Here is a 15746-nt window from a genome sequence, read left to right on the forward strand (position 1 = left end):
AAGTTTACTTAGTTTTAAAGATAAATTTGGTATAACATGTACATCGCTAGGTTATAACCGATAATTTCTGTCGAGAAACCACGGCACAGTGTAACCGGCATGTAAGATTGACCTCATAACAGGTCACACGATTACGTAATTTGCATAGCCATCGGACGCTATTTTTGATGCGTGATGAAGAATAAAGTACAATGCAAGATGAAAAGATGCAGTATTCATAAAATTCGATTCAAAATAGAGGAAAAATGTGGAAAAACTTAATTATGTGATGAATATATAATCCCACGAAATCAATGTTAGTTTTACGTCATACTCAAAACCACTACCTTAGAACGGCTCAGCTAGCATAATCTTACAGCGTTGTTCTTGGCCCTATCTAAAATGCAGACACGGTGAGGCAGACAATGTACGTAAGGGACTGGACAGAAATTGCAGGGGGTGGGCCGGTGTTTTGCAAAAGACTGTGGCATGAAATATATAAACTACCCTCAAATCTTTGCACAAAACATTCTGACCCACCCATCTTCCATGCATGAAAAAAGTGTCGCCCCCCTCCCCTCGACACATTCTGATGAGTTCACAAATACAATTCAACACACTAAGTTTTCCTGAAACTGCGTCTTTACTGACATTGATATTGATGGTGTTCGGAGTTCCCTTCCCTTTATTACTACTACACACACTTTAGTTTTGACTTAATATTTGTTTATTCGATTGACTACCAACACATTTAATATTGCAAAAAAAAACAAAAAACAAAAACCCTACAATCCCTTGCGCAAAAATTAGTGACCCACTCCGAATCTAACTTCGGCCATTCACAAATTAATTTACCATTATACAAACTAAGCAAAACTACATGTATACGCAGTACAGTATTAATCTATTCATCGTTTAAAGATAAATTTAGTGACCTTGTCCTTGACTTCATATCCAGGGTTCATATCGTGATATCGTCCCGTATAATTGGATGGAATCACAATGGAAGTTCAACAGATATTCTGGTTCTGGGGCTGATGTATACCTACACTTCATTTCAATTCAAACGTGTAGTTTGTTTTACCGTTTTTTAAAAGTTTCTTTTCAAATTTCAATATACTGGTTTAATATAACAACAATAACCACCATATACGCATTCGCGTCGTTAACTGGTCATACCTTCGGGGAATACCATACCCAGGTGGTGGTTTATTGCTTAAATATCCTTGTATGAGATATTAAATAACATCAAACTTCCTAAATGAAACACTATAGTCACTCTGGTTTGGTAGTATTCAAGTAACACGTTTTGTCCATTACAAGTGCAAAATTCGAGATATAAGAAAACACATCACTTCTGAATACTTTATTCCTCCGAAATAGAAACTACATTTTTACATATCTTTACTGTAGAGTTAGAAGAACTGTCACAAATGGTTTTAGTTATCTTTCAAAGTGACTTTAGATTCCAAGTTGCAAAGTTTCAAACGGAAATTAGCACACAGTATAATATATGCAATGTTGAGACTATACGGTTTGTGTACATTCATTGACAGAACATAGGGAAATCTTGTAATGTAACACCGCTTCATTGCTAGTGATAGTGTTCTAACCATTTCGACCCACAGAATTTTACAGCTTCGCAAATTCTTGTAGGGACGTCGATCATTTCATTTTCTGTACTTTAAACCATTTACTAGTTATTATAAAGTAAAATATCAAGAACTGCAAGATTAAAAGGGTACCCCCGTATTATAAATTAGTGATAATCAACATTAGAACTGTTTTAAGCAAACAGAGCAATTCCTTTTCAGAAAAAACAGTGTCATGCATTAGTTTGAAGACAATTGGCTTCTTTTTTGAATTGTAGTTCTCATTTACTGTTATTTTGTCTGACACATGTACGTACTGGGAACCTTATCTTTTCATATTTTTCCTATCTTTTTGAATTCACAATAAACGCAATTAAAAAGCAAAAAGTAGTGCCTTTGAAAATAACTTTGATTTGTGAAATGTTTAATTAAGGTTGGCATGTTGATGGACACGTTGTGTCACCCATACTTTGTTGGATGAGTTTTAGTGAGCAAGTTAGGCAGCAGTATACATGTACATGGTCACTGACCTGTATGTATGTATGTATGTATGTATGTATGTATGTATGTATGTATGTGTGTATGCACGCACACACACACACACACACACACATGTATGTGTAAAACATTTTATTAGAGTACATTGAAAAGTTTATGACCTCTATCTGGTGAAAAAGGATAGGGTCAAGGTTTTACCTAATGACAAGGGGATGTGATTTACATGCGTATGAGCAAAAAAATACGTACATACACAATACCCATACTTTGAACTCATTTATCTTGGTAAATCAACTTCCTGAATTTATTAAAGCGCCCTCAATTTAAACATTCCATACACCTGAAAGGTTGAAATCGAGAACGACGTCAAGCTGAGTTGAGTTGAGACACCTTGTGAAACTCACCAGGTAAGTATAATCTTATGTATCGTCAATTACATTGAGCTTGGCAAGCATGTTTTGTTAGAACACATCAATATATATACACCTTTCTTGTATTTTCACTCGTTTACAACTATTCAGACAGGAATTCCGAGTCCATATAAACAACACGACCTTGAAAACACTATAGGTCATCGTCTGTATTCCACACACGATAGAAGTACAAACTTAACCATCACAATCACAGGGAAACGTCATTCAGTGAAGATTGAAATTATCTCCAAGGTATGACCGACATAGGAACCAGAACATGTTAAAACTCTATGGTATTGTATTTCGAAATTATGGAAAGTTACACCGAAATCTGATGAAAATAGGTGATCGGCGGAGCAGGGTGAGTAGGGTCAGCAAACTATATGTTCGTGAAAGTCACCTGATAACAGGTCACGCGACACACGAAGCGCACTGCATATAGTCCATTAGCCAGACCCTGATTTTTAGCCAATTGGTACCAAAATGAGGTACCAAATGAAACATTACTTTTCTAAAACTATTTTTTCTGTAGATTTCAAAAATGCTTGGTGGACATCTGTATTTGGTAGCTTTCTAGTAGTAATCTTCATTTAAATTTACATAACACATAATAAAAAAAATCAATAATCTGATGATGGTTTGGAGATGACAATTCAAATTTGAAATGTTTCTGGTGATGTGTTGATTAATACTCATTCAGGGCACAGTGATCCTATCAGTGATATGCATATTAGATCTAAAAATATAAAATTTATCTCGAAAACTATTAGTTGGGTAGGACTGAATTTTAAGGGTTATTTCTAGATGTATCAATTTATAGATGTTTTACAAGAAATATTGACACGTGAACCATGACCAAGTCTATAGCAACAGTCAAATAATGTTGTATATAGTAAAAGTAACAACATGGATGAGTAGACAAGTGGATAAACGTGAAAAACCGCTTGCAAATATGAATAGTAACAAGACTACGGCCATAGTAACTGATACACGATGATGTATATTGCAAAGAACACCAATGTATATGAATGTACATAGTAAAAGTAACAACATGGATGAGTAGACAAGTGGATAAACGTGAAAAACTGCTTGCAAATATGCATAGTAACAAGACTACGGCCATAGTAACTGATACACGATGATGTATATTGCAAAGAACACCAATGTATATGAAAATCGAAAGGGGGTGGACATTCTAACAATGAAGTCACATATGTCCAGCATTAACATCACGTTCATAACAACAGTGAAATGATGTGTATATTGTAATGATAACAACGGGATGGGTAGGCAACTGTATATAAACCCACCAATATGAACACACGCATGTCTATCAAAAGTACCAAAAGGTTCATGCCCATAGCAACATAAAACTGATGGTGGTTACTGCATAGTTAACAGCAGGCATAGATTGGGTGAGCATTTTGAAAAGGAACTCATGTATGCCTAGCAGCAAGACCATCGGTTTCCTATAACAAAAATGGATACATGTATCCCTAGCAGCAGTACTGTGTTCATAGCAACAGCCAAATATTGGTTGGCCTATATGTTCCTAAGACAACAAAATGGAATAATAGGGAAGTCGATTATTATTAAAGAATGAACACATAGATATCTAGGAACAAAACCACTCCAATACCAAAGTGAAATACATTGTAGTGGTGTATATTATAATAAGATAAGTCTAGATCAATTTCTTTTAAAATTTTAAGTCGGAAAATAGGTAACAACAGGAATGGATAGCCTATCAACAAGACCACACCCATAGCTACAGTATCGTGTGCCAAAATATATAGCTGCAGTGATGGGTATGAATCGACCCGCTGAGACAAAATAATGTCATACTGATCAAACCTTCTGAACAATACATCATTGCCTAAACAATACAGTTGTGCTACAATTCCATTGGCGTTATTTTTGTCTTTTACTGTCAAGTAATGAATCAATTTTCATTGCAATGCCACATATATAAATTAAATTGTTTGCACAAGTTCAATCTAATGACATGAATTTTGCATAAATGTATACAAGCATATATATTAATTGCCTTCTAACAATTTGAAATTGTTCATCGCACTGTAAGGAAGACAATCAAGTTTACACCTGGTTACCACCCAGTTGCATGTTACCGTTCATTGGCTCTAGATCTGTTTAATAATAATAATGAGACTAGAAACTGCACACGTTACACTTGAAATATATTCGAGAGATTGAATGAATACAATTTCTTGTGACATTTTGTGTACATGAAATGAACAAATGTGCAACATCGAATATAGACATTAAAAGTTTCACTTTCATTGTCTGCTACCATTAAATGTACCTATAAAGGATTTTGCATATTTAATGTACATAGACAAAACGACACAAGAAAGTACGATCTCCTTTTAAAGTGTAGAGTTTACAGTTCCTTGTCGTTTTTCTTTGGGTATCAAAACAGAACCAATGAATGGTAAAATGAAACGGGAAGTAATATGAGACAGTAATTCTGGCTTGTCGGACAATTTTCTTTTCTATTCCATTTCTGATTATACAGCCCACAGCGACCATGATTTCAAATTTCGAATTATATCATTGTAGCTGGATATCCTGTAAATGAATTACACATAAAAAACTTACATCCTCTCTTTTTGTCTTGCCGATTTCAGATCTAGAACAATTTTGGTAGAACATAGTTAAAACCTTCGCAATGGATGACAAGGATTTCATTTTATTGTATCACCCAAGAGAAAAAATAAAGAAGCTGAAAATACGCCCGGACGATCTGTTCTCAATTACATATCCTAAATCTGGTAAGAATCAAATATTACAATCTTATTATTTTATTATTTTAAATGATATTGTGCTAGTGTCGAGGTTATTATATTTTGTTATTCTTTTTAAAAGAACCACATATGTACTTCCCTAACCTACCTGTAGCCGTGACGGACTAACACAGCCCTAGTCTACCTGTAGCCTTGAAGGACTAACATATCTCCAGAATACCTGTAGCCTCGAAGGACTAACACAGCCTTCAATAGCCTACCTGGAGCCTTGAAGGACTAACACAGCCATAGTCTACCTGTAGCCCTGAAGGACTAACATATCTCCAGAATACCTGTAGCCTCGAAGGACTAACACAGCCTTCAATAGCCTACCTGTAGCCTTGAAGTACTAACACAACCCTAGCCTACCTGTAGCCTTGAAAGACTAAAACAGCCCCAGCCTACCTGTAGCCTTGAAGGACTACCACAGCCCTAGCCCTTTTTTTAAAATTATTTTTGCTCGTCCATCCAAGTCCCCTAACTATGACTCTTTGAATATGTTAGTATTATGTCACGCCCCACCACGCACGTAACGTGTGCAAATAAGTAGCACCAATTTTAATAGAATCTGACGTACGTGGGTAGACCGGTCACATTTCCACGATACTTGCCCTTAATACACTCTCATGACGACACCTAATTATGGATTCATCATGTGACCTGATTGTGCGATTTAAATCTCTAATTAGATAACAAACTTGTTCATGAGCTTGGTAGGTTATAGTGCACATGTAGTCAAAAGTTTTTAGCAATGAACTTTCCATGGTCGACGATGCCCATCAGAATCTACACTCAGCTGATTGTATTTGTTTCTAACAATTATGCAAATGATTACTTAAAAACACAAGATTTACATACGTTCATCAGATTGACTTTTTAATACTGCGGCGAACAAAATATTATGGTTATGGGTTTTTAAACATTGTAGAGAGCACTCCATTCCGGAGAGGAATGTACTCCTCCTCCACGATAGGATTCTTTAAATCTTAACAATATTTTTGCACGTGTGTGATTTTTTTAAACAATTCATATAAAATTTGAATCTTTACAATTATTTATTAATATAGGGACAAATTGGATCAAACACATTATCAGATTACTCCTAAACGATGGGAGTGTTGAAGACTCCAAAGCGATACCTGAGGAAACAAGAGGAGGTCGTTTGGAGTTTTTAATCACCGGAGAAGATGACCATCCATCAGTCCATGCATTTAAAAAAATTGGTCATCCTGATTTCTGTTTTGATATGGACACTATGAAGTCACCGCGATACTTGGCAACACATATGCCAATTGATTGGTTGCCTGATGATCTGCCGAAGTCAAAGGTAAGATTTTCTGATCATACCCATAAGGAAACGTTCAACGTTCATATACAAGAGGGAGGGCCGGAGGAAGCGTATTAATCAATGCCGGGGTTTGCTACTAATTGGTCGAGCTGAAGGCCAGAACTCTCAAAGAGTAACTGAACACACTTCCGAAATCAAAGGGAACAATTCAGGATCCCCATTCAACCACATTAACACCAATATCTTACCACACTGTTCACCCTTCACGCATGTGAGACCCACTATTGTCGTCATACTAGACTAACAAGTGATTCACTGAATTGTTGTCAGTTGCGATTGGACTGATAAGTTTTGTTACAATGTACTACTCTACTATGGTGGCAGTAGTGTGATGTAAGATTCACAAAATTATGAAAAGATAGATAATACAATGACTCAAAAGTAAAATGTCACCTTTCCCTAATTCCACTTTCTAAATTATGGCCTAACGAGAATAAATTTTTAACAAGTGACCCGACTAATTCATACTGGCCCTCCCCACTCATGTACTTACTCAGGTTCCCTTATATGTGGATGAGAATATAAATGTAATTAATATTATCGTTTTCTTCGTATATCATTTTCTTAAACAAAAACTCCACATCTCTTAAATCCTACATTTACATTGAAATATTATTTTTCGTCTTCTCTTTTCTAGATTATATATCTTGCAAGAAACCCAAAAGATGTATGTGTGTCAATATTTTTCCTTATTCGATGTTTGGCAGCAGATCACACAGTTGAGAAAGATCGGGAATTATTTGCTCAAACAGTTGATGGGTTTATAAATGGTACACTACCAGGTAAGTACACGATTCAAACAAATATATCATATATATTTTTATATTACTTATGACAGTACACTTCGTGGTATTCGACTTGATTTTCTGGTCAAACTGACAGACAGACAGACAACCAGACAGACAGACAGACAGAAAGACAACAAGCAGGACAGACGAATAATGGATATGTAAGCCATAACCTATAACCTAACCTAACCGCTGTAATATAATATATATATATATATAACTCGGTGGGTATCAATCTGCTAAGACAGTGCTCTATACCGCAGTGCCAGAGCGCAATAGTTTTGGTAGTAATGGAACTCTTTCTTGGTTACAACCAAGAAAGAGTATATATATATATATATATATATATATATATATATATATACACATATATATATATATATACATACATAAATACATGTATTTGTGTGTGTATGTAATAAATGCCGTCCGGGTAAATACATGCCAACGTAGGAGGCGTGTATTGCCCTGATGGCATTTATCTTGTACTCCGGGAACTTCATTCGTGGTGATATGTTCTTCCCAGTAAGAACTTCATACACTCATCGTCTGTGTTTTGATTTCCGATGAGAAGACTGACGCCTAAAGCCGACAAAATTGATACACGCTGGTGTCAACATTCAATGTCACACACGTATATCATAACATCTATACGTTGTGACGAAAATAGCAATTACATCACAATGGACAGTGTATTTCCTGCCACTGATCTATGTCCTCAGACGTCATAAGGGACCGGTCAGTTTCTTCAGCCTGGGGGGGGGGTCTTAAATTGGGCCGATAAAAATTCACTGACCCCCCTATCTGTAAAACCAAAAACAGGCTGACCCCCATCACTTAATTCTAAAACATGATGACCCCTCCCCCATATATAATATTCACATGACAAGTATTTTTTGATCGTGACTCAGTGTGGTCTGCTTGACTGTCTTGCATCTACTTTATAAGATCCCGGGTTAGCACTATCATAATTATAATTATTGACTACACAGGGTAAATATATTCCAAAAGGAGTTTAATAGCATCTTGACGGTGAAAGGCATGGGGAAGCTTGAGCAGGGAATATGTATATCTCTTAGGGGGGGGGGGGGTCCTAGGGGGTCTCCCCCTAGAAGCCCTGGAGGTTTTTTACTCTGAAAAGTCAATTTTGAGACTATTCAGACCCTGTCAGACAACAATTTCCAAGCTTTACAAGACAGCACCAACATGTAAAAAGCAACTAAACAGGGTTGAAATACTTTTGAAATATACTTTGATAGCATCTTGACAGTAAGAGGGGAAGTGTTTGAGACTGTGATATGTCCACCTCATGTGGGGGGTCCAAGGGGGTCTCCCTCTAGAAGCCCTGGAGGATTTTTACTCTTAAAGCCAATTTTTAGGCTATTCAGACCCTTTCAAGCAATAATCCATGCTTTACAAGACAAATTATTTTTTATAACTTACATAGGATTGAAATATGTTCTTAAACAGTTAAATGGCATCATTATATACATGTAGTAAAGGTCAGCACATCTACTGGTAGTATCATTAGGAGGGGAGTTTTGGAGTTTAAGGCAATTTTAGACTACCTTGGGAAACATTTCACATTTTTAAAAGACAATATCATCTCAAATTAGAATTGGGTGTAAATATTTAAGAAAAGTTTAATACCATTATGACAGTAAAAAGGTTGTTGGTGCATCTGATTGTTGGTTGAATGCATAAGTGACCTCTGGGGGTGAGGGAGCCCTTGGGTGTTTTCCCCCTGGCAGATCTGCAGTTGTTTGCTTCTATTAAGGCAATGTTTTGGTTATTCATCGCCTTTGAGGTAATATTTCCAAGCTTTGAATAGCTAACGTAAATGTAAGTTTTAAATGAGTTTCCCATGTCACATAAATATGGGCTCGTAACATTGTTATAGTGGCATTAATATTACATGTATAGTAAAGTCACCGGTATATTAGAGAACTTTAGGTGGTCATACCTTGTGTATAATAGAAACTGGAATCTGATGAGAAGTGGTGATTTGTAGTATCAATAACATGTAGTGTCCAAATAGAAAGTGTATTAATCCCTTATGACAAGTTCATAGTGACGAGTAGGGAACATTTTAGATTAACTTCTTTTATAAACTATCTATGAAGATTACCATTACGAAACCTTCAAGTTCAGTTTTGCCCCAAAAGTGTAACATAAGCGAAGCACTGATTGTGAAACAGCCAAGCATTTACATGACATGTTCTGTAACTAGTGTGGTAGCTAGGTAATACATGTATATGTATATTTATAGTTATGCTTGAACTAATAAGTAATATTAAAGAATTCATGTAAGAAACAGGGAGAAAAACAAATATCTACATGTACCACATTTCAGACAAGGCTATATATTCTTCAATCACAATCCAAAACACAATGACCCCCCCCCATCCACAATTTTGAAAACAGCATGACCCCCCTACTACCAATTTCAAAAACAGGATGACCCCCTCCCAATCCACCGCCCCCCCCCCAGACCGAAGAAACTGACCGGTCCCTAACACCAAACCGTCGCTTTCTCCCTGCCTTGGAAGTTGCGACTTGCATACATTTTATCACAGACAAGAAACTGTGATTTTGTTCATCTTCTAAATACCCTCTGCGGTCATGTTTACATTTATTATACCCTTTAGCTGTCAAAATGTTGACCCAGTGTCTGAAATGTACAGGATTAGCAGTCCTCTACCAGAGCTAATATTAAAGTTTGTGTAGCGGGTCTCACTAATACATCCATGGTATAACAAACTCCTTGTCTGAGTTGCAGGTGAAGTCTTATCAGTATTGGATAGTGTAAGACAAAGGGGGATTTAGAAGGTGTGAATTGGGTTGACCTTTGTAGTTCAATTAAAACCAATCCAGCGAAGTCAGAAACCATGGAAGTATAGAAGGGGAGCCTCCCTTGTCTGAAGAATGAAATACAAGAGTACGGCCCGGACCAAAATAGTTTGCAAAAATTACGAGGAGAACTTAATTACGGAGAAAAAAGTTGTGGAGAGTAATATTAAAGATAAGTCATACTACTGCACCATGAATGGAGTAGTGACTACACGATAAGGAGGGCACAACTATTTCCATTCAAAAGAAATGGTAAACATTTCAAAAAGAATTTTACGCAGGTCTTCATATGAGCATGGTGGTATAAGGAGAGAATGTTGTATGGCTTATTGGTTTCGCCGTGAACACTGCATGCTGTGTGTGTCCCCATCCGAATGTGTACACTTTTATTTCAGTATTATCATCACCTAGCCTGGCAAGGTGGGACAGTGTGTACTTTATCTTAATCTAGTCTAGCAAGGGTGAGATGGACCATAGTGGAAGGTCTATGGATGGACTAATCCTGCCATCCTGTGAACTTGTCGGGCATAAGTACAATAGACACCGGTGGAAAGATAAACAACGCGGCCCCGTCTTGCTGTTTATCTTTCCACCGGTTTCTATTATATACCTATTACTAAAAATAACGTTCAGTAACTGAACCAAGTCTTATCAGTTCAGTAGCAGTCAGGGGCCATGTTGTTGTTATGACTGTCTGTGTCTAATCGGTCTTCCTGGTCACACACAGTCAGGGGGCCATGTTTTTGTTATGATTGTCTGCATCTAATCACTCTTCCCATGATGGCATCTCACACACATGGTTCTCATACACATAAAATACACTCCCGCCAAAGATATTAGGTAAATTTGCTACTCAGTTGATACTCCGGTCTTCATGCTTTTCCCTGATTGGTCAATAGCCTCATTTGTAACCGTCAGTCGACATTTAACCGGAGTACAAGTATGTATGTATGTATTGATATTTTACACCTAACTTGCAGTGGAGTATGGAAAATGGCATGAACATGTATTGTCATGGTGGCAGAGAAGGAATGAAGAGAATATTCTCTTTTTGAAATATGAAGATATGCGACGGGTAAGAATATTGTCAAATCTTATTAGGGTGACCTTCATTGCGTTTTCTTAGCAATTATGGTGGGACATGTAATTTTCAAAAAAAAATTAAAGTACTTAAAAATCATCGTCATGTTTTGCTGCCTCTTCTTTTCCTCCTCTCTACCTTCTTTATTGCTGAATTCGTGGTAACAAACCCCTTCCCAGTTTCTTTACACAATTGGCATTGCTTCGATCTCATCAAACACCCTCCCCATATTTGAATAACTTCTATCCTTAAAGAAATGCTGTGTTCATGAACGAGCATCGTCGCCACCGCATTGACTGTAGATGACGTCGACAGTCCGGTCACTTGACTACTCTTGGCAGACAGGACACTGTTCCTAAAATTAATGAAGGCTGGCGAAACTAAAAGAAAATGCATTTTGACGTCGGAGCTGGAAACATATCTGTTGGGTAATAAGGGTCACCCAGACTGACAGACAGACAAACAGACAGACAGATAGACAGACACACACATATACATACATACATACATACATACATACATACATACATACATACATACATACATGCATGCATGCATGCATGCATGCATGCATGCATACATACATACATACATACATACATACATACATACATACATACATACATTCGTCCATCCATCCATCCATCCATCCATCCATCCATCCATCCATACATACATACATACATACATACATACATAAATACATACATACATACATACATGCATATACATACATATGAGTGTAAAAGTAATGAATAGAACAGTCCTGATAAAAGATTGCAAACCTGCCATTTCGAATCAATATTCTTCCTCATAGGATATCAAAGCAAGATATATAATTATCATAGGTCATCACTTGACTGTATATCTAAATGTTATGGAATAGAATGACGGTAAAATATACACTAGGAAAGATCTAAAAGTCACATGCACAAAAAGAACCCCAGAACACGCCTGAAAGATAGAATAAGCGTAGTTAGATATTAGGGAATCTATTAATCTATTAATTCCATGGGGTTCTAGCGTTCCGAGATGGAACACGATTTCCTCCTCCTCAATCAATCCCCATTACCAGAAGCCTTTACAAATTCCTAAAATGGACATATCTAATACACTATGATCGTTAGTAACAGAATGCACAGATACAGGATAGTTACGATTCTTTTGTCTGGTGAGACGGAGTTGTTCCACGAAACGATCTCCATGACAACGTATAGTCGAAACTATATGCAACAGCCACCATTCCCTATTCACATACATACATACATACATACATACATACATACATACATACATACATACATAGATTAAATGAATTAATAATTAAGATTAAATGAATTATAAAAAAATAAAATGAATTACATACATACATACATACATACATACATACATTTTATTACCAGAGATAACAACTGTGTGACAAAATCCATGTCAGTGAAAAACGAATGCATCTTACTAGGTATCCACAACATGCTGTAGTTAGTTGCAATATAGCGCCATGTACGGAATATCAACATGAATAACCTAAATGGGAAGCTTAAGTGAACACAGTTATATTTTTCAAATAACAATACCACGTCAGACTATATATCCTTTTATTGCAATAACCCGAAGCCACCTTTAAGATATGAGAAGACTGTGACGTAAATAAGTCTGTGGTAAATGTGTCAGACAGTATGTAGGTTATATGTTCATATCAATCACTATATTGTGTCCAAGAATGCCCTAGTACGATTGGTTTAGTGAGTTTGGATGAAGAGAGACGCTGATTCTTCCTTTAAAATGAAAGGAAGATGTTTCATTTATTTTAGACCAGATGTACTTAAACATTTTATGTACATTCTTTAAATAGAGTTGTTCCCATTACACACTGTCTGAATTTAGTTTGTTTAATGAATGCATTTGAACTCAACTTGAGGACTATGCTATTTGTCATCATTCCAGGATTTAAGAACTTCAGTTCAGAAGATTTCTGAGTTTATTGGTAAAAATCTATCACCTGAATTGATTGATAAGATAGTTCATCTGGCTACGTTTGAGACGATGAAAAAGAACCCTCCACCAGAGCATAAACTGACGGCCAAAGCTATAAAGCTTCATTTCGAGCCTGGAGAGTCAGTTTTCATCAGGAAAGGTAAATGCATGCTTTATGTTTTAATTTGTTTTGAGTTGGTGGAATAGAGAACAAAACAATAGAGGGAGCATTATTATATTCTTTGACTATTCTATTATCTTCTATTATATTATAGCATTACCAATTCCAGTGAATTTTGTGACGTCATCGCTGTACATTATTACTGATAATGTACTCCGTTATTGGGCATCGCAGCCCTGGAACGAGCATAACAATACAAGCTTATGTACGTACGTGTGTCGCTAGGATTAGTATTCAGCTTCCGGGCCGAACATGGCAGACGATGTTCAGCGCTGAGTATATTATACGTTGTTTTGCGTTTCTCGGGCTACAAATTCACTGGCATTGGCAAAACTATAAAATAATAACAATAATGTATGCCCTCCCAGTCCATAATGGACTCAAGCAAACTTTGCACTCCATAATGGGCTCGGCTGTCGCCTCGCCCATTATGTCGTTCAAAGTTTGCTTTCGTCCATTATGGGCTGGGAGGGCGTACATTATTGTTTAATTATGAGTGGTCTAGCACATTTTTTTCCAAAATCCGGGAAAAAAACATTTCTTGGAATTCACGCATGCGAACAACCAACTTAAAAGGGAATGAACCTGGGACATTCCCATGATGCCAAAAATGGTAGTTTAATCACTACAATATTCTATTCTATTCTATTACATTCCATTCTGTAATGGATCCACTCTATTCTATTCTAGACTATTTATTATATTCTATTTCAATCGCATCTACTTGATTCTATTCTATTCATCAGGAAAAGTTGGAGGATGGAAGGATCTTTTCACTGTGGCTCAAAATGAGTATTTTGACGAGAATTACAAAAAGTGGATGGAAGGCAGTGGTCTTGACTTTGATTTTGAGTAACATCTAAATGGAAAGAAATTGTGGAAGTAGTAGACTAGAGAGGACATCTTATTTTGAGACTAAAGCAATGTCTTTCAATAAAATCAAATGACTATAGTACACCAATACGTGACACAACCTCTCGGGGACGAATCAATAATTCAATGTAGGATAAAAAATCTAAATCCTTTTACTTTGTGGGTGGCAGTTTGAGGCATTTCAGTTCTCATCTAACAAAATAGATTTTACTTTCAGTGGATGTTTTGTACCCCTAAATACAAATATTTTTAAAACATGTTGTAAAAATGAGAAAAGGAAGCTGTTCATAGCAAATGCATTGCACTAAAGTAAAGTGTCACCAAAAGAACATTTTTACTCACTGCATACTGCCTTTATATTCCTTTATATTCAAAGCACTACATACTACTACATACGCTTTTGAAAATGATTGTGTGGTTTATCCTGCAAAGAACTATTGATCTCACCTCTAATGGACTGGACCTTCATTTTAGCCACTCTTCAATGGGTAGCAGCAGTCTTTGAATTAATATACCTAATCAAGAACAAATTTATACTGACACTAAATCTATACCTTTTAATAACATACCTGACTTTTTTCCAGTCTTGAATGTGTGTGTGTGTGTGTGTGTGTGTGTGTGTGTGTGTGTGTGTGTGTGTGTGTTTTAAATGAGTTGATAGTAAATATGACTGTTGTATTTCAGTAGTTATAATTAGTTTAAGGAGTCTTCTGTATTCGGAGACATACCATCCAACACAACATGTATGGTGTATTTCAGATATATGGTCCTAGAATCTTATCAGCAAGGTTACCCATTATATTAGTGTAAGAATTTGAATTGTGACCATATGAACAAAGTTAATCAGTCACTTAGCAAATTTTAAAATTGTCCTAGAAGTTGAAGTTCAAGGTCAGATGTCCGTCAAAATTGCAACTTTACCTCTAACAATGTTAAGGTACTTATTGAATGATGTCTCTAGATATATATAAAACTTCCAAAGTTATTGAAGAATTCTCTATTTGATCTTGAAGATGAAGGTCAGGGTCAAAACTTAACACTCAGCCTTACAGCCTGCCTTAAGAAACATAAGTGCAGACACATGGGCTTGAAATTGGCCATACTTGTTTACAAATAGGTTTTTGTTTATTGTTTACTTTCTTTCTTTACAAATTTAGTTTTTTGTTTGTTTACCTTTTTTTGCTCTTTAAAAATATCTTTTCCCTGCAAGGTTCCATGTAATAAAGAGATGATTTGAAAATCTGGTTTGATTTTTTTCTAAATCAATTTTAACTTGTTATTTTGTTGGTTTTATTAAACCAGCTTTACTGTACTATGAATGTCTTATTAATTGATTATGAATAAGTTCTAAGTTCAGTGCCCTTA

General features: G+C 36.2%; 1 protein-coding gene across 1 annotated transcript; it reads left to right on the top strand.

The window, feature by feature from the left end:
• The first annotated feature begins 2410 nt into the window (after window positions 1-2410).
• On the top strand, window positions 2411-14364 carry LOC144445358 (sulfotransferase 1E1-like). The gene is made up of 7 exons (XM_078134896.1): window positions 2411-2476; window positions 5131-5274; window positions 6354-6613; window positions 7272-7416; window positions 11253-11347; window positions 13298-13487; window positions 14255-14364. Exons 2-7 carry the CDS (start codon window positions 5172-5174, stop codon window positions 14362-14364), a joined length of 903 nt encoding a protein of 300 aa, XP_077991022.1. The 5' UTR covers window positions 2411-2476; window positions 5131-5171.
• Window positions 14365-15746: the final 1382 nt, after the last annotated feature.

This window comes from Glandiceps talaboti, chromosome 14, assembly GCF_964340395.1.
Source record: "Glandiceps talaboti chromosome 14, keGlaTala1.1, whole genome shotgun sequence".
Classification (NCBI taxonomy): Eukaryota; Metazoa; Hemichordata; class Enteropneusta; family Spengelidae; genus Glandiceps; species Glandiceps talaboti.

Coding starts and splice junctions, on each gene's coding strand:
- LOC144445358 (XM_078134896.1), top strand. CDS start 5,172: ATGGATGACAAGGATTTCATTTTATTGTATCACCCAAGAGAAAAAATA. Junction 6,614..7,271: donor ATGATCTGCCGAAGTCAAAG/GTAAGATTTTCT, acceptor TCTCTTTTCTAG/ATTATATATCTTGCAAGAAA. Junction 7,417..11,252: donor TATAAATGGTACACTACCAG/GTAAGTACACGA, acceptor CCTAACTTGCAG/TGGAGTATGGAAAATGGCAT.